Source organism: Pipra filicauda, unplaced genomic scaffold, assembly GCF_003945595.2.
Source record: "Pipra filicauda isolate LSUMZ 115617 unplaced genomic scaffold, ASM394559v2 scaffold16_size7369187_pilon, whole genome shotgun sequence".
NCBI classification, from domain to species: domain Eukaryota; kingdom Metazoa; phylum Chordata; class Aves; order Passeriformes; family Pipridae; genus Pipra; species Pipra filicauda.
In genome coordinates, this window is record NW_024104207.1 from 1603696 (window position 1) to 1628283 (window position 24588).

The window sequence follows — 24588 nt, forward strand, 5'->3', positions numbered from 1 at the left end:
GTTCTGTTTCTGTTGGCTCAGTCTATTAGACTACAGTTCACTGCAAATGTCAAAATACTTCCAGAAATAACTGTACAATTAGTTTGAGTTATACTCCTGTGTGAAGTGCCTTCCACTCAGAATGCCTGAAGATTGCTGCATATTTTCTTGTTGCTGGGTCTATGGCTCTTCTTGTCAGCTGAATAAGAGTCACAAAGCACTTTCCATTTAGTCTTACTAAATGATAAAATTTACACATTATAATAGAAATTTATGTACTATTTGTAAATTTTTAAGCAGCTGTAGAATGTTAGCCTTCCATACATGCGTTGGAGTTTAAAAAATGTAAAAATAATTAGATTTTACATGATCTTTTAATACAAATATCCATTTTACTACTGCTTAGTGTTCTGTTTTCACAACTAGAGGTGTTAAAGTTGGAATTGATATGTTGACATGTTAGCAAACCATTGATATGGTTTGAACCCATAGTTCTTGAAAATGGAGGTTCTTCAGACTAAAAGCTAAGAAGCAGCTAAGCTTCTAACCATTCACTTTTAAGATGTATACCTTCCCACCATCGGTGTATGGTAAGTTTGATTCTTATTTACACAATTTGACACTGTAGGAAGAGCTAGGGTATTTAGGGCTACAGCTGTACTTACTGTAATGCCTTCTTTTACTTACTAAGCGTTACAAAGACTTGTTCTAGTACTCATGCAAATGATTCCTGGCATTATGTATGTGTGGTATACAAAGCAAATGTATAGTACTTTTTGTTATATGTAAGACACCTTGGGTAATTAGACGTTCAAAATCATGTGTTCATAAAAATTCCTCTATTAACAAGAGGGAATCTGTTTCAGATGCTTCATTTAACTAATGTTTATCATAGAATGTCCTGAGTTGGAATGGACCCACAAGATCATTGAGTCCAACCCCAGGCCCTGCACAGGACAGCCCCAAGAATCACTATTCCAGGGTCCGACCACCTCCTGGGTGAAGAACCTTTTCCCAATATCCAATGTAAACCCCTCTGACACAGCTTTATGCTCTTCTCTCGTGTCCTGTCACTGGTCACCAGAGGGAAGAGTTTGGTTCCTGCCCCTCTCCTTCCCCTCATGAGGAAGTAAACTGCAATGAGGTCTCCCCTCAGTCTCCTCTTCTCCAGGCTGAACAGACCAAGTGACCTCAGCTGCTCCTCATGCGGCTTCCCCTCAAACCCCTTCACCACTTTTGTGGCCCTCCTTTGGGCCTTATGGTAGTAGTATCAACATCAGAAAGAAAAAAATCAGGACAAAAGTACTAGTGGCACCAAAGAGGTGATGGTACCCACTGGAATTAAACTACTGGACACCTCTCTGTGAGCACCCAGCATGAGAACAGTTTCCAAAGGGAAACATTTCTGCTTGTGTGTTACAGAGATGTCTAGAAACATAAAAAAATGTCCTGCTTCTTGAGCAAATAATCTTTGTGAAAAGAAACATCTTGCTCTATTGAAATGTTTAGAGTAGCATTATAGTTTTCTAGGTTTCTGGGGGAAACATGATGTTTTTCTTCACTTCTCTGTAATAATTCTTTGTCATGGTCCGATCCCTACTTTTCCAAGGGAGGTTAGCAGTCATATTTGAAATGCATCCCTCCTCCATGCCATTTAAAATAAAATGCACCCTCAGTGGAAATAATTTTGTGTTGTGGGACTTAGTCACATAAGCAGACCAGTAGTTGTTTGTTTATGTGGGTTTATGCTATTGCCAGAAAACCTTGATAAAAACACAAGAATGTACTGGAGGATTGAGCAAACATACTTTTATTCTACCTAGTGAGACACATTTATTGACTTATGTTTTCTACTAATTTAATTGCTCATGGAAAAGTGGGACCCCAGAGAAATTGTCAGGTGGCTTTCTTTCCTATGGGAGCTATAGAACTCTTCTTTCTTTCTATGAAACAAGAAGCACTGTAATATTCTAGGAAGGATTAACCTTTGTATCCAGGGTATGCCTGCTCTTTGGTCCTGAGGTTAAATACGATTTCCAGAGAAATTCTGCATGCTTCATTGCACTCTGCATGCTCCATAAGAGCATGGAATGAGTGAAAAGTGACCAGAGTTTGAAGTGATGAATCCTTTTGCCCTTTCTGTCTGTATTACACTGACTGGTGGATTTTTCTTTGTCCCTGTTCTTGGATTTCCCCAACTGCGACTCTGCTCCAACCTTTAGCATCTTCTTAAGGCTATGCTGTTAAGGGAATGAAAAACTCCAGAAGAGGCTGGGAGCAGAGCCTAACCTGTGTGTCTGAATCTTTCTTGGAGGAGCTAATCTTCTTCCTTTGACTAGAGAGGAAAGGAACTGTATGCCATAAGAAATGAAGATGGGTGCATGTAGTGTGGGCATGAGGGGAGTTGAATTTTCCTGTTTCATCAGAACTTCTAAGTAATTTTTAATTATGGTACTTCAGTAACTAGGATGTTGGCCTGGCTTCAGTTCATTCCTGGAAAGTGCCTACTCCACTTCCCAAGGGAGCTTTGTATAGTTAGTGGGTGACTCATACCTTTTTGTAGGTTTTGGAGAGGGGAGAGGGGAGATGCAGTGGGACTTGTGCCACAGAGAAAAGAAGTAGAAGCTGCAATAAGGTTTCATTTGTCCTTCTAGTTAATAAAATGGCTGCTCTGTTTATTTCTGTAAATTTTAATTTATGTTAAAGGAACCTGGCACCTTCAATTAAACCTCTTAAAAACCACTTATCTCAATCAGTTAATACTAAATTCTAATGCAAACATAAATAAAAATATGGACTTGTACTTCAATTACAATGCAAGCAGTGAAAAAATTCCAATTCATAAACAGGTTATATTAATAATTACACAGAAAGGTTAATAAGAAAAAGCAAACCCAAACAAAGTAAGGGAACCATTGAATGAGGCCACCCAACTGCCCAAAATCTAAAGTAAACAGCTTGTGCTTTGAATAAAAACACATCCTCATTTATGATAATATTTCATCTAGAATATATTGGCCTGCTGGGTCTCACTGGCTTCTCCATATATCCATTAAAGTACAGTAGTCTCTTTCCTGCTAACATGTTCATCTTAGTGAATCACAAAAACCTCAAGTCTCTTTCTTCTTTTATAGTTTGGTTGACCTTGGAGAACATTCAGCATCAAATTCATAACCTAACCACAATAGGGCTTCTCTTTGTAGAATCTGGTCCTGGAATGTGCAGCATATAGAGCATCATTAAGTCATAGAGATTATACTTAAATATTATTTCTGTCAGTCCTGCTGAGGAGCTACTGTGCCAAGCTCACCACACTGGGGATGCTGCTTCCCTCCAAAGCCAGCTGCAGCTGTCCAGGAGGTGACAAGCACTGACAGCACACCCTGAGGCCTGTCTTCTGCAAATGCTCATTGTAGGGTGGCAGCTCATGGCACTGACCCCTTTGATAGGGCACAGCAGCACCTTGCAGAACCCAACAGTCTGGTGCTGCATCCCAGCCAAGGCTGCTTCCCTTTCGGGGCATCCAGTCCTGGCTGACCAGCCACTGGAAGATGCAGTTCAAGACTTGGGAAGGCAGGATGTGTGCCTCCTTTGACTGGAGGCAATACTCAGATCACCCCAGTATGAGGCTCTGACTGTAGGAACTAGAGCCACTGCTTCCCTGCTGTTGCCAGGTCAACCAACCAGGGAGACATCACCAGTGGTACCTCTACCAAGAGGTGTTACAAGGGAGGCCAACATGTGTGGCTCAGGATTGACAGGAGAAGTCTGTAGTGATTATTTACTTCATGCAGCCCTGGATACACAAAGAACTGCTTTTAGGTGGCTGCTTCTCTTAAGTGCCTATAAATATGGTGTGGCCGAGTGCTTTTCTGTTCTTCAGGTGCCCTTGCTTTATTTTCTGAGGAAATTGCTTTAGTTGGGCATAGTTTGTTTTCTTTTGCTCTTCTGTCTCTAAACTCTTCAAGTATGGCTCTTAACATAAAATAAGTTTGTGCCTGGTGTGACCTTTAATGAATCAGCCAAATCTAAATAATGAAGACCTTGCCTTTTATCACATGCTTGCTTTTGCTGACTGCAGCATTGTGGAACCAAGCCTGTGGCCTGTCAGGAGTGTTATTTATGATTCTGCTATTACAGGGCATTCAGTCACCAGGCAGTCCTAAATTGTACCCCCACCTAAAAACTATTGTTTAGGTGTTGTATCTTGAATGATGATTGAAGAAGGCAATGCGGAGAAAGGAACGGGTAGGCAATCTTTCCTCATTTGTTTTAAACATTGCAAACCTAGGGAAAATCACAGTGATTTTCTTCTTTAGCTAATCAATTTATTTCACTTCCTGTATTAATTTCACTTTCTGTATTAATTTCACTTTCTGTGTTAGGTCTTTGCCTTTTGACTGATAATATTTGCAGTACTTCCTTTAACTGGAAAAGTAAACAGATAGTACAAGATAAAATGGTCTATAGGAACTTATGCCTATCTATTCTGACATTGAACAGTGGAATTGAACTTTTTTCCAGGGATTCTGGTTTTCATTCCAAATGTGAAATATGATTTCCAGAGGCCCAGAGAAATTTTGGGGGTTTTTGCCTAATACTACCTAAGAAAAGGAGCTGCCTCAACATAAACTGGACAAATCCACCTCTGTAAGACCAGAGATTCCAGCAATGTCTAAACCTATGTCTTCTCTTCCGAAGTGTGGAAATGTAGAAATTTCAGTTTCTTCAAGAGCTGAGCTACAGTAACTATGGACCTGCAAGGCTAACAGGCCACTTCTGCAGCACTTTCAGGACTACATCACAGCTTTTGTCTTGAATTTTCATCTTGGACTGTATCCCACCTGGAAAAATTTATATACAGTTGTTTGTGCAGCTCAAAACTGAGATCAGTATAAGGAGAAGAGCAGGGACGTGGAAATGCTGAGATTCTCACCTAAATTGTCAGCTTTCTCATGTGATTTTTCCTGTGAGTCAGTTAAATATCCTTCTTGTTTCTTAGGACTGTTGAAAATGCATCCGAGTTTTTACATCTAGTCAAGAAAGGCCTACAGCTGAGAGTCAGGCACCCAACACTGGTGCATGCTCACTCCTCTCGTTCTCATCTGGTAGTGACATTGACCATAACCACAATTGTCTTTGGAGATAACTTTGGTAAGTAGGATGTTACTAAAATGCATCTAGAGCCAGTTGTTTTTAGAAAAACAGTCTGTGGACTGTGAGATTGTCATATTATTTTTCTTCCTTTTTCCAATGTTTGATACATTCCCTCAGTTCTTTTCCATTTTTCTAACTTCTACATACCTTCTTAAATAACAGACCACCTGGATGTTTGAATGCTACTGAAACCTTGAGTTTCATAAAAACTTACCACTTTTCTTTACATGTCTTGACTTACAGAGTTCTTGGAGTTTTATAGCATGGAACAATTAATGAATAAATGTTGTCAGTAAGTCATAAGAGAGTTAAGATCTCAGTAAGACAGATAAAGTAGTTAAATCACTTAGAATGAATAATTGCATGTCATACAAAGTTTGTGGTAAAGCTAACCATGCATTATAGGGATTGGATATGCTTTTGGGTGAGAAATAATCAAATTGTTTTACCTCCTACCTTGCAAAAAAAGTCCATTAAATTCAGTCTCTTGAACTGTTAGTAATAGGTCACTGCATGAAAAGACAATATAGTTGTCTTATATACGGTGGCAACATCTCTATTTCTACTTTTCATTACCACACCAAGACTTACCAGTTTATTGCTTTTGGGATTTTTGGAGTTAACTTTATTTTCTTTTGCTTATGTTATAATTAGGCTCTCTGTTTCCAGTGCTCTGGTCCATCTCCTTCATACTCTGCAACAACAGTATGATTTTAGAAAGTGGGAAATATTTCACATTTTTTCCCTTAGATTGCTATCAGAAATTAAACCACCAGTATCAGCAAAGCAGAACAAACAGTGCCCTTACTTACCTACAGGCCTTGCCAAAAGACACAGTTACTTCAGAAGTTGCAGCTCCAGTGTTTCAGATGTTAGCTCTAGGCAGCTCCAGATTCTTGTCAGTCAGACAGATGTTACAATTTTCAAAACTTAGTGTTGCACTGTTAGGTACCAGCCATCTTGTCTAGTCCAGAATTCCCTTTGCCACTTCTAATTGCAGTCACTCCACTGTGGCATGTTGTCTGGCAGCAAAGCTCTGCAGAAATGTGTAATTGCTGAATGCAGACTCAGGCTTTCAGCTCACAGGGCACGGATGAAGATGTGCCCTGTAGGGGGACAGAGCAACACTGCAAAGGGTGCCTCACTGCAACAGTGTGACAGCATGTGTGACAGCACATTCTGTCTTGTTTAAAAGGAGAAGATCCTGATTTAAAAGCCAGGTGCAATTGTCAAATACCACACCACCAGATATCTGTCACTAAATAAAAGGTTGTAAAATCTGTGGTGAGTTCAGCACCTAAAGCCAAGGTTGACAAGCCAGCACTTTTTCAGATTTGATTAAGGTGTTTTAGCATGTATTATCTGTCTTTTGAGGAGAGCTGTTTCTTAATTTTGTTGTCTGAAACTAAAGAAGAGACCACTAAGTTGACACTGTATGGCCTGAAGCCATTTATTCTGTGTAAACCAACACAGCTGCTCTGTCTACACTGTGAACATCCCGCTTGGGTTTTAGCAGTTGTTCCTTACTTGGAGAAGTATAGAGCTCTGCAAGACAAGTCATCTGCTCTTTACTCAAGTTTTGCAGCTGGAAACTTTGTACTATTCCAACTAGACTCTTTAAACACCCAAGAAGGTCTGTTGTCTCTACGACCTGTAGCAGAGTATGTGTCTTTTATTCTTTTATGTCTTTTAGAGAGAGAAAGAGAGAGATGGATGAAAACCAAAACACTAATTAAAAAGCAAAACTGCTTTGGGAAATCCCTTTTAAATATATTCCTGCTAAGCTAATGTGAAAGCAGATATCCCAGAGAATCAGTCTTTGTCTTTCTTCTCAGCAGAGAGTGAAAGCCAGATGCTGCTGCTGAGGAAGAGGAAGGATAGTAGTAGGTAACCAACCTGGACAGATGGGAGTAATACTATTGAAGCTAATAGCTTATCATGTGTAGATTCAGCAGTGGGATATGAGGGCTGAAGGAAGTCTAGGGGGAACAGCAGGAAAGGACAAAGTAGAGAAGGCAGGATGAGGATTTTTTTTTTTGCCAGAGCACCAGCAAGTTACGTTTCTAATACATAGAACCAGACTTTAGAGCCTACTGCTCCCAAAGATCCAAAATCTCACTTTGGTTACAGTCAGTCTAAAACTTGAAAAAAAATACCTCTTTAAAGGCCTTACTGAACTCCTGTTTCTTGCTTTCCACATTGTATACAACACAACCTACACCAGAACTTGTTACCAGTCGGTACAATCAGTTTGATAAGTAAAACCTTAAATTAAGATAGAAAAAGTGATTCAGCTTGCCTTGCCATGGATTCTGACTTGTATATTGCTTCTGTTAGAATAGACTTAAACAGCAGATACTGTACATCCCCTATTGATGTCCCATTTTTCCCCTATCTCAATCACCAGTGTCAGTGAGAAGCTCTCGTTTGCTTTTTCCATTAAACAGGTACTTCATGGGAAGATGAACAAGCCAGTCAGAGACTAAATAAAGATGTTTCCTGCACCTTTCCACAAAAAACGAGAGATAGTAAATCTGCCTCTTCCTCTGGAACCTCTTCACCAGTGCAAGTCGAAGCAACTGAGAAAATTAAGCAAGTCAAAACTAGACTGCAGCTGGTGGACCTCGCTGGTAGTGAGTGTGTTGGTAAGGGAATGTGCCTGCTTGTGGGCATGGATCACCCCAGATCTAGGTTACAATAGTTGCCTTTAGTTCTTTATAGAGGGGTACATGCTACCCTGCTTACATACCAGGCTCACTTAAACCCACAGATCCTGCCATAAAAAAAAATTTGAGGGCTGATTGTTCCAGTTTTACACTGGTACAGTATAACTGAAAATCTGACTGCATAAGCTTAAAATAAGTTCAGGGTGTTTACCCATATCATAAGTATATTATTTGTTCAAACTGGTTTTATTAGGCCTGGTTTTCTGCTCTGGAAAGTAGCATGTTTTTGTACAGAAATGTTTCAAGTGCATAAATTATTTAAATATTACAAATATCTGTAATAATTGATATCACCATGTGTAGGGTTTTCTGCCTTTTTGTGGAAATTAGTGTTGAAAAGATAATATTGTTTTTGTTGTTTCTTCAAAGCATTTTCCTCCTCCTGCCTCCTCTATGCACACAGTAATTTCAAAAACTTGATTATTTCCTAAAGGACAAGCTTTCTTACCAAGAAAAACCATGCAGCCAAATGTACCATTCCAGAAATAATGTTTTGAAAACTGAACCAGTATTATGAAAGAGTCTTTTACTTTACTGCCAAGAATTCTTGCTGTTGCTCACTGTTAAACTTTTGTTCTACAGAGAAACCTAATATAATACATTATTTTTTTCATTTGCTATAAATGCTGAAAACATGTAATTTTGCAACAGGGTGTGTGTTTGTTCTCTCAGTTAAACCAGGACAAACATTTCCTTGGGTTGGGGCTCGGCAGGCCAGATCCTCCAGTGAAGCTGGGAGAGCTGTGCTAACATCAGTGTTAGATGTGGCCCAGCACACACAGCAGACTGCCCTCTGCCATCAGCTGGGCTGGTGAATTTACCCTGGTAAAAGTGAGGGCAGCTGTTAACTCATAATTGTTTTAAAATGTCAGCAACTCTAAGGGAGCAGCAGTACATCAGGCTTCTCACACACTTCAGCACCCTGCCTTGTTAGCTCTACAGCCATCCTGAGTCATTTACAGGCCAAGCGGTCCCTTTCTGGCAAACTAGGTTTCAGTTTGAAAACTCAGCTACATGCTTTCGTGGAAGTTCATCTAACCAAATGCAGAAAATGAGCAGTTTAAACAAGTACCCCCTCACCTATTTGCAGTTTTCTGCTTTAGGGTGATGTCCTTTGTCTCAGGAGTCCACCTTTCCTTGAATAAAAGAAGTCTGGGGATGTCTGTATACACAATGGCCCCAGTAATGTTAGCCTGAGATGCATCCTATCACAGATTGTTGTCCACCCTTTGGCAAGTCTTCCAAACTCTTTTGCTCCGTGTCTCTCTGACAAGAGACTCTACCACTCTAACCTCATCCTCTCCCACAGTCGCATTTCTCCTCATTGTCCAGACTTCTGGGGTTTTTGCTATTACTGTGCCTTTTCACATTTGCCTCTTGAACTCCTCGTTTGTCCTCCCAGTTTGGAAAATGCTGCCCTATGGGAAAGACAGGATCTCTAGCAGCTCCCTGTACCTGTCTAGAGGTGGGAGAGTAGGCAGAAGAGGAAACTGTTAGCCCTATCTGATCAGCCCACTACTGTGAGCTCTGCCTAACATGGATCATGTGCTCTGGGTAAGGAGAAGTGATTGCAGATCACTTCTATACCTCATCCATTGTCCTGAACAAAGCTCAAATTTGAATAATGTGATACTAAATGCTAATAGCAAATTTCTCTTCCCCAAATGGGCAGGAGGAATTAATTACTCTTAACTGCACACTCATCCATACTGATCAGAGTTGAGCTTGCAGCACCTCTTTGAGTTGGTGCAATGTGTTGCATAGACCAAACCTTTCCAGTGTTGCTCAGGGGCAGCATAGCTACATACCACCATGCTGGTTGGGTGGTAGAAGGGCATAATTTTCCTTTATCCATTTCCTTATAGCAAATCATGCCATAAACCTCCACCTCACAGCCTTGGGTGAACACAAACCCCTCACGCTTGTGTCTGCTATACAGTTTTGCTTCTGCAGCTTGTGCCATCAGTGCCTCCCCTCTTTTTCCTAAGGGATATAGATGGGTCAGTTACCTATTATAAAAAATGGTGAAACAAAACAGACTTCTTTCTGGGGACATTGTGGACTGGTGTTTTGTCTTGTCTGATCTTAAGGTGTTCCTATGTTCTCGGTTCCTTGTTCTTAATACATATGAAGCCAAAGTGCGTTGTACAGATGAAGAGATCAACTTTAACATGAGATGCTTCAGACCATCTGTAGATACTGAACCTTCTTTAAGAAAGTTCTTCAAAAGAGTGTGTAGAGTATTAAACAATTTATTGGCAGTCCAGACTGAAAAACCACTGCATCTTGCTTTTGGCATGGGTGGGCTGGAAGTCGTGGTTCAGAATTTGTGTTTAAAAATGTTGAGTCAAAAGTAGACGATACAGCAACAGAATTTTCCCCACATTGCAGTTTGAAGTAGCTTTGCTTAGTGTTACCATTGCCTTTTTCTACACTGTACCAGGTATGTCTGGAGTGACAGGGGCAGCACTGAGAGAGACATCGTTTATTAACCGCAGCTTGTCCGCCCTGGCCGATGTTCTTGGAGCAATAGCAGAGCAGCGGTCTCATGTCCCATATCGGAACAGCAAACTTACCCATCTGCTTCAGGACTCCGTAGGTGAGGGATTATTCTGATTTCTGTTTAACTATAGATTTCTCCTCCTAGTTTTCACCTTCCTTTGTTGTATAAAACTAGAGGATGATCTTGTACTCCTTGCTTGTATGTGGCCTCTGTTCAAAGACTCTGGTCCTGGAGCCAGTGTGAGTGTGAGTACACAGTGAGGGTTCTGAACTCCTCCTGAATTTGGCTAAACCTTGCTGTTTCCAAGGTTCATTTGAGGAACATCTCAATAGGATCATGTAAAGGTTAAAAATTGCATTTCACTGGTGTTTCATGTCAGGTACAGTTGACAAGTTAAACTTCAGTCTTTATTACTACAGGGTATAATCAAGTACTTGCACATTCCTTAATATTGTGCCCTGTAGCAGTGAGACAAAGGAGAAAGACAGGACATGGTACTGTGCTACAACTTCTTTCTGTGTTTGGGACACTTCCTCTTCTTTAGCTCCTCATCTATGCAGAAGCAGTTTTAAAGCAAGTGTTATTCCTGCAGTAATGTCAGATTTGTGTCCATTTTTATAGTATATTAGTCCATTTTTCTTCAGCCAGAAAATATTAGCCCTCATGCTTTTAATCTCCAAGGCATTGACAGTGAATGAAGTAATAGTTCTTCAGAGCTTCTGAAATACTATTAATTTTTGCTTAAACTTTGAATTTCACCTACTGTGAAAAGGGAAAGCCAAAAAGAGAAGTGAGTTTAGGGGCTATGCGTAGGCACTGAGCTTGGTTTTAACCACGCCTGGTGTATGACTTTGGTGACACTGTTTATGTCAAGTGTTGAAAATGGCAATTTCCTCCTTTGTTAGATCATTCTTGGTAAACTTCTGAGTCTGTTTTGTTTTATTGTCACACAAATAAGCCATTTTGCCATTGCCCCAAATTTACAAACATTTGGCAAAACTTAATGAAGTGCCCAGGCCCATAACATACGTGCTGATTAACTGATGAAGTTATAAGGAGCAAAAAAAATCTAAGTTACAAACTGTGAAACACTTGGGGGTAAATATCATACTATTAGATATAGACTTCCCTTGAAGAGGCTGTCTTTTTTGAACAGCTTTCTTCACGAGCAATCTTCTGCTTCATAAAAGCAATGGTAACCTATGCTTACTGTTGTGTAGATCAATACGTTACCAGTGTATAACTTACTGAAAATGAGGTAAATAAGTATGTTTTGCCTTTTCCCTGCTTTTAGGAGGCGATGCTAAACTGTTGGTTATGCTGTGCATCTCTCCTGGCCAGAAGTACTTAACAGAATCAATGCAGTCTCTGGGATTTGGGACTCGTGCTCGGCAAGTTCAGAGAGGACAAGCCAAGAAAAAAAATTTCCCAATGCCTAGTAAAGCAAAATAAAACTTAAGACTCCTGTGGATTAAAGTATTATTAATGAGTTCCTCAGACTGAAATGTATATTGTTGTCCTAAAGCCATTCTTTTAGATATCATCTGCCAGATAAAATAAACAATCCTCAACATGGCATTAGTAAGCAATAAACCTGCTGATACTGTTCTTTCTCCTAACATAATAGTAAGTATTGACAACAGCTACCAACCATGGTGGAATGGCAGAGAAATAAATTGGGCTTTCAGACATGGCTTTGCCTGTGTGTTACCTTTGGGCAAGTAGAACTGAGTCAACAAAGCCCTGATTTAGGAGGGTTCACTTCTGAAAAGCCAAGGGCGCATTCTGTTTTCTCAGTAGAAGACAAGAGTCTAAATATCACTCCAGTGCTTCAAAACAGCAAGTGAAATACTTCCTCCCAGCTTGGATTAAAATGAGCATTTTGGATTGCTCTTCTATCTAGCATGGATGGGGTCATTCCTAATGCAGGAATTCCAACAGGCAGGAGTGTAAAGCAGTCTGTGAGCTGTATTGAATGGAGTTCTGTTCTCTGGTTTTAGGTGGGAAATAATGGCATTAGTGAGATGGAGAAAAATGAGTAAGGCTATATCTGTTATCCCTCTGGAATGTAGTTTAGGAAGCAAATGAGGGATTACACAACTTTCTGAAAACACACTTAGGTTAAATGGTTGGAACGAATTCCAGCTCTGCTGAGTTCACTAAAACCACAGCTTTGCCTAGTTTGGGGGTATTTTTGCTTCATGAGTGCTGAGAGGCCCTGAACTAAAGATCCTAATGGGACCCACCTTGTACAACTGTTTTAGTAGTACCCTGGCCTCTTGTTTCTCTTGCATTTCTGAAGCAAGTTAAACACATCACAACCTTTAAGCTGTGCCTGCAGATTAGAAGAGGATAACTGTCCATCACACAAATAAAACACCAAGTAGCAGCTTGTCATATGCTATTTGTAATCCACAAGTGGCTTTCACCCTCTTATACCAGTGCTGAGAAAACATCATGAAGGGTTTGTGAATGAAGTTACACTGGAAGAAGTTTCAAGGAAGTTTAAGCAGTGTTAGAGATGAGAAGTGGTTCTGAGATGAGCAGTTGGGTTCAAATAACATCTGATGTGTTTTACCCACTACGTTATTGCTCAGCAGAGGCCTCAAGATCCACTCCTAAGTTTTTCCACCAGCAGTTACTCTGCCCCTAGACTGGGAGAGAGGTCATTGTTGGGTCACTGCAAGAAGGCTTACATTGCAGTGGCCTACCCAGAAGGCTGGAGTTTGTAGTACTCCAAGTCACTTAAGCTTCACAAACATAAATATTTATCCAGAGATTATGTAGCATACTATTATTGGAATTTCAGCCTTGAATATGTAACAGCTGCTGTGTTGCATGCAGTGCTCTGGTGCTCAGAAATTACTATCCAACCAAGTAGTAACACTTGCTTTCCTAAATAATGTCATGGGGGTAAAAAATGCCTTAACTTTACCTGATTCCAACAGTAACGGATGGTTACAAAAAGAATTTGGCCACTGGAACTTATTCAGCTGAGTGGTGGTAAAGCAATCTCAGGTGAGAAAGTGTCAGAGCGAAGAGTGTTAGACTGTTAAGTGAAATGCAGGAGCAGCCAACTTCAAGCTCATTGTAGTCTCTGGACAGCTAGGCTACTAAGGCAGCCTGGATTACAGCTCAAAGAGAGGTTGAGTGACAAGGGCTAGCTGATTCCACCAGCAGCTGTAAGTAAGTTCCTCAAGTACTTTAGGGATTTGACATTTCTAAGTGTTACACAGAAATGCAACTTGTCACGAGCTGCACTTTTCTCCAGAAAAACTGCTCTACAAAACTTTGCATTTGTTTACAATCTGTATGGTAGGGGAAAAGCAGCAATACTTATTGTTAGAGCAGAGAAATAAACCCCTCAAATATGAGCAAGTACCAAAAGGTTAAGTTTGTACATTGACATTAACTCTGCCAAATTCTGAGTATGCAACATTCCCTATTCCTGTTTTCCTTGTCAGTGTAGCCTATTGCTCAGTGTATGACCTGCACAACGGAACGTAGAGGATATGCAGGGCAGGAAGGTTAACATTTTGTTCTAAGAACTTTCAGGTTTGGAATTTCCTGGGTTATAGAGATGCGATTGCTCAATCCCAGTGTCAGATGCGATGCACTGAAGGGAAGAAGGGTAAAGGTTGTAAGGGTACACAAGCAAGTAAGAGTGAAAGCTACCTAAGTCAGGAGAAGTTAATTTCAATGAAGTCCATGAGTGCATGGTGCAGCATTCAGCTGGTGTCTTGGTGTACTGAAACAAGAGCACTCCCAACTACCTTCTGCCTGCTCAAGCTGGTCACTGGGTCACCGTTCTGGAGGCAGTGCTGCTCCATATAAGGGGGTGCTCTCTCCTGTCCATGATCCTTGGTGCATGGACCTTGGTGACAGTCAACACATTAACCTTCCACTGCTGGGCTCTCATGCTCCTCCCCTACACTCCAACTATCTCCTGTGGCCATTCAGTCAGTGCTCAGCTATATCACCTTCCTCTGCACCCTAGCTGGCCGTAGGAAGCTCCGCACAGTGATGTAAGGCATCACAAACCCCAGCTACCCATGGGACTGGCCTTCAGCACCCCTCTTGAGTTTATGCTGCTGCCTTCATTGCTCCACAGAGCAGCTGAGCAAACCATTTTACCAACAGTAGCCAGAAGCCTCCACCTCTTCCTCAAAAAGCATACCCATTCTAGAAACCAGCAAATACCAGAGAATTTGCTCTTGTGAATAGTTCAGTATTCAGCATCCTGGTTTAGTGTCCAACTGGTCAAGGAGTCAATGGCATGAAGCTCGACCAGCACGGCAGCTGCCTGAGAGGCTTAGGGTCTCATACTCCTGCCAATGTACCCCAAACACGTTATGTAAAGCTGGAGGCAGGTTTCAAACTCCACGCACCCCTTGCCCCTGCCACCCTACTCACACGTCCTCTAACCTACAGGCCAAGCACCCTCCGAGAAAGCAGAAAATTTGGATTCAGTTCAACGACAAATGTTTGAGCTCCTGTCTCTCCCAGCACATGTGAATGCTCTGGCTTTTCAGGACATCCAGCAGATCTGGAGATAGGTAAAATGGGACTCTGTCAGACCAATCCCCAAGTCCTAATAGAAGCAAGTGCTTATCTAAGGTAAAATACACACATACATGTACACACAGACTACCCAAAGGTAGCAGAAGCCTAGACTTCTCTAGAATCACAAAAACCTTCACAGTACCAGTCCAAAATTTGTCCCAAAAGTACAGTTTGGTGCCCACATTTCACTGTCAGTTTATCATTACAGATGGAATTTATCAACTGTGGTTGGTGGTTCCCCTTGCAGCCAAAGGAAAGGGATTAACAGGATAGATCCACTTTCAGCAATGCCTCTGCCTCCCTAGTCTAGCAAGGGAGTCCAGGCAAAGGGTTTAGAGCCCCAACTCTCAGTTTGCCACAGCCAGGGAAACTGATTGCTCAAGGACCTGATTTTGAAGAACATACAACTGCTGTGGAGGTTCTTCACTCATTTTTTTCAACCTCAATCCCTACCATACCTGCCCAGCTGTAACCTTAAGCTCTGTGGTACTAGTCCAACCCGTGTCTTTCAGCATTTGTAAATCTGTCCCCAATTCACTTGCAGCATCCAGCTTTTTGAACAGGGGAAGGCAGCATGCAGTGAGGCAGAACAGACATATGGCATAGGAGCAGCTCCCCATCAGTTCCCTGCGGAAAAAAGTCCTCACACTGCACCATTTGCAGTAAATGAATTCAAATGGGACAGACTTTTGTCCCGGCAGAACTCTCTTGTAACTTTATTACCCCATATCTATCTACACCGACTCCCGGTCCAAGCTCTCCAGCCAGCCAGATGCTTCTTATCCACCCACACACCATACACACCCACGTGACTGCTTCCAGAGAACAGCCATGCTTCAAGCGGCTTTCCAGCTTGACCTTGTGATTCTTTTCACGCATACACTAATCTTAGCTCTGGCTAGCTCAGGACCACAACATCCTTGCTTCAGTATTTTCTTCCTCTTTTATCATCCAGGTGGCTGGTGTTGTCCGTCCAGCGGCTCCTACAGTTCCCTCTCAGAATGTTTTGCTCAGTATCCACAGGGAACGCCTCTGCTCTGAGTGGTAACACTGCAGTTCACAGCACTCTGGACCCCCTCCAGACAAGCCTCTAATCTTCCTCATCACCCGGGGAACACTCTTATCAGCTGAGCCCAAGGAAGAGATGTGATTCACAACTGCTTAGAAGTGCTGTATCTCATCATGGGGTTAAAAAAAGAAGTAATTAAACCACCCAGTGCCTTTTGCCCACTCTTAAACAAAGCCTTGACCTATGCTGACATTTGAAAACTATATATTTAATTTCCACGTGGCTTCATGTCTCGGCAGCAGCCACACCACAAAGAGAGGCTGCTCTTGGTTTTAGCCAGGCTAGAAAAACCATAATCAGCATTGGAAGGTTCACAAAAATGTTTAATTTGTTATTAAATTGCTGATTCCATTTTATGAAGCACTTTTCCAAACCTTTGTAAAATGCGAGGAACAGGCCGAATGAAGTGGTTACTGGAAAGGGCTTTTGGCTCCTGCTATGGAGAAGCAGTTGCAAGCTGATGGGCTTGCAAGTCCCTTCCAACCAGACAAAGAAGCAGCAGCATCTGCTCATGGAGGAACAAACATGCCCAGAGTGCAGAAATGCCAGAGGTTCTGCAGCCTTTCACAAAACCAACTTGGCATTTGAGCACTCCTCTTTGCCTGTGTTCTTACCCAAGATCTCAGATGGAAAAAAAAAAAACAGTTGAGCTCTCTTCTCCATACCGAAGAGTTTGAGATTGATAAAACAAAGCATTTTGAAGAGGAATCCAAAACTCAGTACTAGATTAAGATGATGCAATGCTCAAAATTCACCTGGTTTGTTCAGTACATGACACATCTCTAATGATTTGGAGATCAGTCTTAGAAAACCTGCTGAAATGCTAGTCAAGTGACCAGACACATTCAGATGTCGCAGTTCAAACACCAGGACCTAAATTCAGCAACAAAGAAGAGACAGCTGCTACTCCAGCTATCTGGACCAAATATTTAGCATCAGCTTTGACGGAAACAACACGGGGGAAAAAATCCACCGTTGTCAAACTCCAGGAGCATGCGATCGGCATATCTTATCTGCAGACCTGCAGGCCTAAAGCTGTATCTCTGCTCATTTTCCTGGGGAACCACAGTTAAGTCAAATTATCATCCCTTTTTCTCCCAGCTCCTCTGGCTTCATCCTTGCAAGTATCCCCTCTGACACATGTTCTCTCTTGCCCTTCTTCAGGTACATGAAATTACTATCCTGGTTGGGATGAGTCAGTGCCCAGTAGTTTTAAAGGCAGGCACCAGAAGGAGCGTTTTTTTCTCTCATTTTCCTCTGGACTTTACTAATTTACCTCCTCTAAAATTAAAAAAAAAAGCCAAAAGACCAAAAAAACCACAAAAAAACCCCACCAAACACACCAGACCAAACCAAATAAACCAAAACCACCACAACCAAAAAAGAAAAAAAAAAAATCAAAAAACAAAAGCCACTAAGAAAATCCCCCACCCCATTACTGTAAGAAGTTTTGGAAGCCACACCAGAAGCTTTGAAGTTCCAAGAGAAAGAAGATGATAGTTCCTCCCTCACTTCAGATGTCTGGGCTTCTGCATCATGAGCCTACTCTACCTCCTTCTGAGCACACGCACACACACACACATGCACACAGACTCTGCCCACTACATGTTCTGGTCTGGCATTTTGAATTACACAAGCTCCAGGATAAACACACAACCCAATTCAGAAATGGGAGCATTTTGCAGGGCAGTCGACACACTAGGGAGCAGTCCTCCCGTATGCCTTACCTGTGGGCCTCCAATACTTCCAGCTCTATGTGCTTTGGCCAGGCAGCACCAATGTTCCCAGCATAATATGCATTACACGTGCTCCGACAAGTGTTTGCATTTGAGGTCCAGGTGTACAGGCTCCTTTTCTCCTGACCCGTGTCCCAAGCCCTCCCGGAGGGGCATGGCTCAGCATGGGTGGATGCATGCACACATTCAGGGGCTACTTCAAAAGGAGCTGGGGGAGGAGCCCATGCTGCTTCGGCTGGGTTTGCTGCCAAGGCTGAATCCATAAAGAACGGCTAGCTGGTGTTTAACATGCCTCCTAACACAACCAAGCTTATGCAGTCAGACCTGACGAGTTATTTCATGGTGTCTGGTTTGCACAAAGCACTTCCCAACAGAGACAGGACAAAGTTCACAACAGGCAATTCAATACTGCAGTGTCCAAACAGGGACATCTCATGGAGATGGCACACGGCTCAACACAGAGGGATGACAAACTGGGTTTTGGGAAGGTGTCAGGCAGCGCAACAGGCACTGCCGGGCTACCTCCAGCGAGGGCATCCGTAAAGGACATCGCACCTGTGGACAGCCCCTACTGATGCTGCCTTATGGAGAAACATGTGCCCAGTCCACTGCCCTCCCAGTTTCCATCCAGAAGATAGACTTTATGCCTCTTTGTGCAAAGCTGCTGTAGATTCACCATGGGCACGTGCCAGCTGGAAATTACAGCAGTGTCTTTTGCTGCTGCTGGCTCCCTGATTCCATGAGACCCCAGAAAGACCTTGCGGTAGCAAGCCCATTACATCAGCCAAAACACTACAGCGACATACTTCTTGAACTCTTTAACTCCCCCCTTGGTTTGTGAAGACTCCGAAACTGCCCGTACCAGATACCAAACCAGCAGCTGTGTTGTTAAGAATGGCCAATTCAAAGGAAGTAAAGGGTGCCCATAGTCAGATCTGAGCCTGACTTTTGTTTCCTTGCCAGAATCTGGTTTATCTGCTAAATTCAGCATAACATTTGCAACAGCAATGGGCAGGATGTGACTGTGATGCCAGAACTCATGTACGTGCACATTCACCAGCATTAGCTCTTTTGTTTGCCCATGTGAATGAGAGAGGACTTAGAATGGACACATTGATGTAGGCAGCATGTGGTTGAAACCAACTCACAACAGCCACTTTTCAGGCTGCAAGAAACAGGTCAACAGTTTTTCAGCACAGGTAGGTCTAAGTTAAACGGTTCTACCTTAGTCCCATGAAATCATCCTTTGCAATCCCAGCTGCAAGTCATTAGCTCAGCTCCTGTGGCTTACAGACAAAAAGCAGAAGAATTGGTGAATAACAAAAACGTAGAAATGTGCAGTTGCATGGGGACATGGAGCAGAGAAAGATAAGAAAACTATCTGCACAGTCACTGTGCAGGTCCTGAGAGGGGTCCTGAAATCCAGATAAAAACCTTCTCTGGTCAAGTCACATAGCAGGGAAATGCAACACCTGGAGAAGCTGGGAACACAGGTACTGCCCCTGACTCTCATATCACCAGGACTGCATCCATTCTGGCTGTGGAGCTTGCATGAGCAGCACCAACTGCCTTCAGCCAGGTCACCTTTTTGGGGAGGCCAGCCAAGCACTCAGGATACCAACACCCCCAAGTGCTCTGTGAGAGCCTGAGAGGGTTACACACTACCAGGCAGGCCCCACCAGGACCTGTGTACACAGCCAGGTGTGGATGCCTGCAGCCAGCTGTGCTCTGGGCCACACACATCACAGTCACAGGGCAGTGTGGTGATGGGACGCCTGAAGGCAAGGAGGCACCCCATCACAGGCACAAGAAAGCTAAAGAATCCAGCCTCCAAGAAGGCCAGTGACTTGGACACCATCTACCTCCCAGAAGGGGTGGAAAGAGAAAAAGAGAAAAGGGCACAGAGCCTTGAGGGAGCTCTGATAAAGGTCTGGCAGGCACAGAGATAGTGGAGATGTGGTGACACTGACTCATACAATGTTAACTCATTGAAGCCCTGGAAACAACCCTGGGAGTTCAGATTTCATTGGCACTTTGCACAAGGCAGCTCAAGTCCCATTTTTAGTGCTAGATTTTGCCAGATCATGGCAAGAGTTTCAGCTGAGGCACCTGTTCTTGACAGAGCAGGTCTGAGAGTCTCCTGGGGAAGTCCTGTGGTGTCTCCCACTCGCTCTCACCAAGTGGCACTGCCACCAGGTCAGTCCCTTCAGATGTCCCACTGCCACATCCCGAGCTGCCACCTTCACCCTGCTGCTAACACTGCCAGGCATCTGGGGCCCACAGCCAGACGTCACTGCTCCCAGGAGGTCAAACTAGCAATCACAGCACATGTGCCCCTGGAGAGGACACTGTTGGGACAACTGATACGTGTGAAGCCAAGATATTCTCCAGCTTGAGAGACCAGGAGTGCAGAGCTGTTCTCCCAGGAGAAAACCAAGCTCCAGGCAAGATGAGGGACACAGATGAAATAAAATCAGGGCAGTCAGAGATAGAATAAGCCCTGTCCTAATGATGCAGTGAGAACAGAAGACTTAACAAGGTCCTGCTGAGTTACTGCTGCCCTTACCCATGTCATTGCTGCCTGCAGTCCTTGCAAGTTATTCCTTACACCAGCACATTACAGGGAAAAGACAGAAGCTTCACCATTAGGATGCACCAGACAGGAGGAAGGTAGAAGCAGTTTCCATCCCAACTTGTAGGTTATGGCTCCTACAGTGAACATTTGGAAAGACTGAGAGGCAAACAAGTCCTACCCCATTACCCCAGCAAGGCTTTCCTTACTTCTCTCCTGGGTAGCTCATCCACAGGATGACACCCAAGCCTTCTGGCAACTTCTTCCAGAGCATCTGTTGAGACCTTCTCCTCAGAAGAGAGTTGATTTCCTATACTTTGATTGCCCTCCTCTGTAGCACTCTACACATGGACCTCCTACCAGCTGCAGCAAGGTAAACACCTGATCCACCCTTTATGGGCCCTGCCCTGAGGCAGAGGAGACCAGCTTAGGGATACTATAAACCACCTCATGCTCCTCCACACCTAAGATGTCACCACTGAAGCAGCTGTCCCTGCTGTCACTGACTTGTGGGGCTCTCCATTTTATCCATTCATCCTCAAATGGGAAGAAATTGTACTTGGAGCTTTGCAGGCACTTGCCTGGAGTTAGAGAGGCAACTCTGGGCCTCAGTACTGCCTCGATGAAGCAGACCCAGATTCAGGCAGCAGCAGTCTCGAGCAGCAGCTCTGAGGAGTCTTTAAAGGTTGTTAACCTTAAAGATTCTCAGTTGTCTGCAAGCTCAGCTAATGCTCGGGCAGTGTCCTTGAGAAAAGCAGCCTGCAAGAGCTCCTACCCGCCTGTGTTCATTCTGAAAACAGGATAAAAACAGCATTGTGGCTGTGGCAACATGCTTGCCCTATATTTTTCAGCAGCAATTCTGAAAATGTTTGATCTCAATTTGGTTTGTGTTGAAGCAGATTGGAAAGCAACGGTTTGTACCCTCTCTGTTATTTGCAGAGCACATGTTAAGCAAAACCATACCCAGTTGCTCCCACAGCAAACCCTGCCACTCATTCTCCTGCAAGATGTGGCCAGCTGAATGCCAGTGCTGGCAGCCAGGCTGGGCTGGGACTGGCTGGGGCACAGCTTCTCCAGAGGTGGTGTCCACACTCTCAGCCTCAAGGCATTGCATAAGCATGAGTTTGGATCTAGATGTTCAAAAACTCACCTGTACTTGGGGCTCTCTATTGCCCTTCTGGCCTGGGCCCTTTGAGCACTCCTACTGCCAAATTTTCCCTTCATCAGGTATGCTAAGAAGCTTTATCTGTTTTTCTTATTACAAGGTGTGAGCCTTATGCAAAAGCATGACTCAGGAAGCTGGGCTTTACAAAGAAAACCTAGAACACTGCAACACCTGCAAGAAATGCAGTCACAGTTGGCAACACTAACATTATCCCCCTGCCCCCAGGTGTTTCACCTGCCTTAATGCACCCACTCTGGTGACTGGCATGTCCTTCCTGACCATCCCAAGAACAGGAGCTCCCAAAAATGCATTGCATACTCCATTAGCACTTTAACATAGGAATTATGGGAGTCCTCTGTTCATGTCTGACTAAAAAGACAATAGGCAGAAAGTTTGCATTAGCCACAGAAAGACCATATGGGCTGAAAACCCTCCCTGATTGCAGCAGCAGTGTGTGCAGCGTGTGCCAGAGGAGAGGAGCAGGACACTACTGGTGTTGCTGGTCCTGCAAACACAGAGAGCTAAGGATCCACTTCAGGGGACAATACAGTTAAAACCCAGGCTAGCTTCCCATGCTTCCTCCACACACAGTGAGTCATTTAACCCAAAATATAGGAGCACAGCTTAAAAGCCAGGCAAGAAAGATTTCAATACCACTGCCAGGAACAAAAATATACTGTAGCACAGACCTTATTTCCTGTGGTGGGTACCCCAGAACAGGGCAAAAAGCCTCCTCGCTCTCATCCCTTGAAGTTACACAGGGAGCAGAGAGAAGTACCGGCTTTCTACAGCACATGATTTTGCTCAGGAATCTCCATCCCAATAGCCAGAGCTCTTTTGAATGCACTTGTGTCTGAGAGGGTGCAGAGGGGAGGGTAACCCCAGAGCCTGTATCCAGCAGAAGAGCAGGGAGGGGCTGCCTCAATGCAAGTCTTCCAGCCTGAAAGCCTTTGATTAGAGAGTGAGCCACAGTCAAGGCTTCATTTTCTATAAGGGAATGTGGATGTGGGAATCATTCTCTGTTGCTATGATTGTCAACCAGCTCAGAGTGTTTGTTAGCTGGTTGTAGAAAAGGGGTTGAGTACTTTCTGTGGCTAATGCAAACTAATTTTTCCTACACTGAATATTCTACTTTTTCTAAAGTGGTATTTTCCACATAGTGGCTTGAGATTGAAGGCTTCTAGCATATGCCATATTCAATTATCTTATTACATATTGAGAACATCAGTGATTGGAGAAAGAAAAATAAAGATTGGTATAGACAGATTTATGAGATTTAAAATAAAAATGTGAGGTTTCTATTTCCAGGAATAAAAATAAAGCAAAATTTTAAAATACCACAGCTATGCTCTTCAATGGCCCGTACTCAGCTGCTCCTGCAGTCTACCAGAAAGGATAAATATGATTTGTGATCATTACATGTCTGTGGTAGAACAACAGACTTTTCATGCAGGGTTGCTACCTGGATCTTACTCTAGCAACTACAATCTCCTCCTTGCAGAGCCAAATTCAGGGTTCAGAAGGACAGATACAGCCAGTATCTGGCTGACCAGGAGCATGAAAATGCAGCATGGCTATGGGCTGGATTGTGCCCCCAAAAAACAAGCTTGAGGAACATGCCAGCAAAGGAAGGATGGGAACTACTTTGAAGTGGGTTTACTCTATAAAATGTTTGCATGAGAGAAATCATCCATGGGGAAGGAAAATCCTTCACATACATTTCTCCATCATCCCATCACTTCCTCCAGTCCATCCCTGCTGACCAAAGGCACCTTGCTGAAACCAGATTCACCCCTTCCTCTGTTTCCCTCCTGGTGAAGCCCAGCACCAGCCACGGCTACCACAGAATGTGCCATGCCAGGAATGTGCTGTGCAAGAGGCACCCAGTACCTGTGCAATGCCTTGCCGAGCTGTGGGCTCAGCCACTCTGGCAGCTGCCCCAGCTGCAACTGGGCTGAAGGCAAGGACAAAAGGGCCCAATTGTGACAAGACAGCAGCCCAAAACTAATATTCAGCTCCCCAAGGGGGTCGTGGAAGTGGAGCTGGGCAGTGGGCAAGTGGTTGCAAACATGCTCAGATGTCATTAAAAATTCAGCACAGAATTAAAAATTCAGTACATCTAACTTCTCGGGTGCAGCTAGGGGAAATACTCAGTGATGCTGCTCTGACACTGCAGAGGTTCTGCAGAAAAGATGCTCACCCTGAGCACAGGCAGCTCGATGAGGACAGAAAAACTGCCTCACTGAGTAGTACCCAAGGCTCGTCTACCCTTGTCCTGCCTCCAGCGATGGCCCCACGCATGACACTGAAGGCAGCTACAGCCACAGAGCTGGCACAACACACACAGAGCCATGCTGCCGCAGCTATCACCTCTCAGGCTACAACTGCCCCGGCCTCTGGGACTTACCATCCCATTGAATGAGCGTGTCTTCCATAAACCAAGTCGCTTGGGGTGGTTCTGAACTTACATCGACATTTCACACCTGGAGCATCCCGTGCCAAGGATTACCAGAGGCTTTCTCCCCAGTGCAGTTTAGGCACACTGCCCTGCACGCAGGAGCTGGACGACATGCTGCCCCCGTGACCTGGAACCACTCCATACACTTTTTGTGCGGGATTCAGGCACACCTGCTGGCCACCGCCAGCTTTGGACTCTGCTTGCCCGACTCCCGATCCCCCGGTGCCCCCCGTCCCACAGCCGGCCCATGCCCGTGCCCCGGGGGCGGCAGGCAGTCTGGGCCCGCAGTGTGTTGGCAGAAGCTGCCCGAGGGGTGTCCCCTGGCTCAAGGCAGGCGCACCCCGGACCCTCTGGGCCGCCCGGAGCCCCGGCGGGCAGCGCGGCCCCAGCGCCGCCGCGCTCCTCGGGCGCCGCCCCGCGGCCCGGCCCGGCACTGCCGCCACACGGCCGCGCCCGCCGCAGCCCGGGAGCGACGGCACGGGCACCTCGTCGGGCCCCATTTCACCCCGCTGCCGCCAAGGGAAGCCTCGAGGGGGCTGTATCGGCCTTCCGTGTCTCAGGCCCCACTGCCAAGAACTCCACTGAGGAACTGCTCTCACTTCACCCAAAATACCTGGGTTGTCTTACCCGCCAGCTTTCGCACCGTACCCCCATGCAGTT

The 24588-nt window shown here is 44.2% G+C and overlaps 1 protein-coding gene and 1 long non-coding RNA gene across 3 annotated transcripts in view; one reads left to right on the plus strand and one right to left on the minus strand.

Moving 5' to 3' along the window:
- The window catches only part of KIF25 (kinesin family member 25), a 40914-nt gene extending 28860 nt beyond the window's left edge, over positions 1 to 12054 (plus strand). For both annotated transcript variants that reach the window (XM_027712076.2, XM_039379497.1), the window contains 4 exons: positions 4982 to 5133; positions 7584 to 7781; positions 10306 to 10461; positions 11660 to 12054. In XM_027712076.2, the coding sequence (XP_027567877.2) occupies positions 4982 to 5133; positions 7584 to 7781; positions 10306 to 10461; positions 11660 to 11817 (664 nt within the window). In that variant the 3' untranslated portion in view covers positions 11818 to 12054. The remainder of the gene's footprint in view (positions 1 to 4981; positions 5134 to 7583; positions 7782 to 10305; positions 10462 to 11659) is intronic.
- On the minus strand, positions 96 to 24214 carry LOC113983179. The gene is made up of 3 exons (XR_005562887.1): positions 23878 to 24214; positions 5728 to 5830; positions 96 to 178 (listed from the first exon to the last, which is right to left on the minus strand). It is a non-coding gene; the product is annotated as an uncharacterized LOC113983179 (long non-coding RNA).
- Between the last annotated feature and the right edge of the window lie 374 nt (positions 24215 to 24588).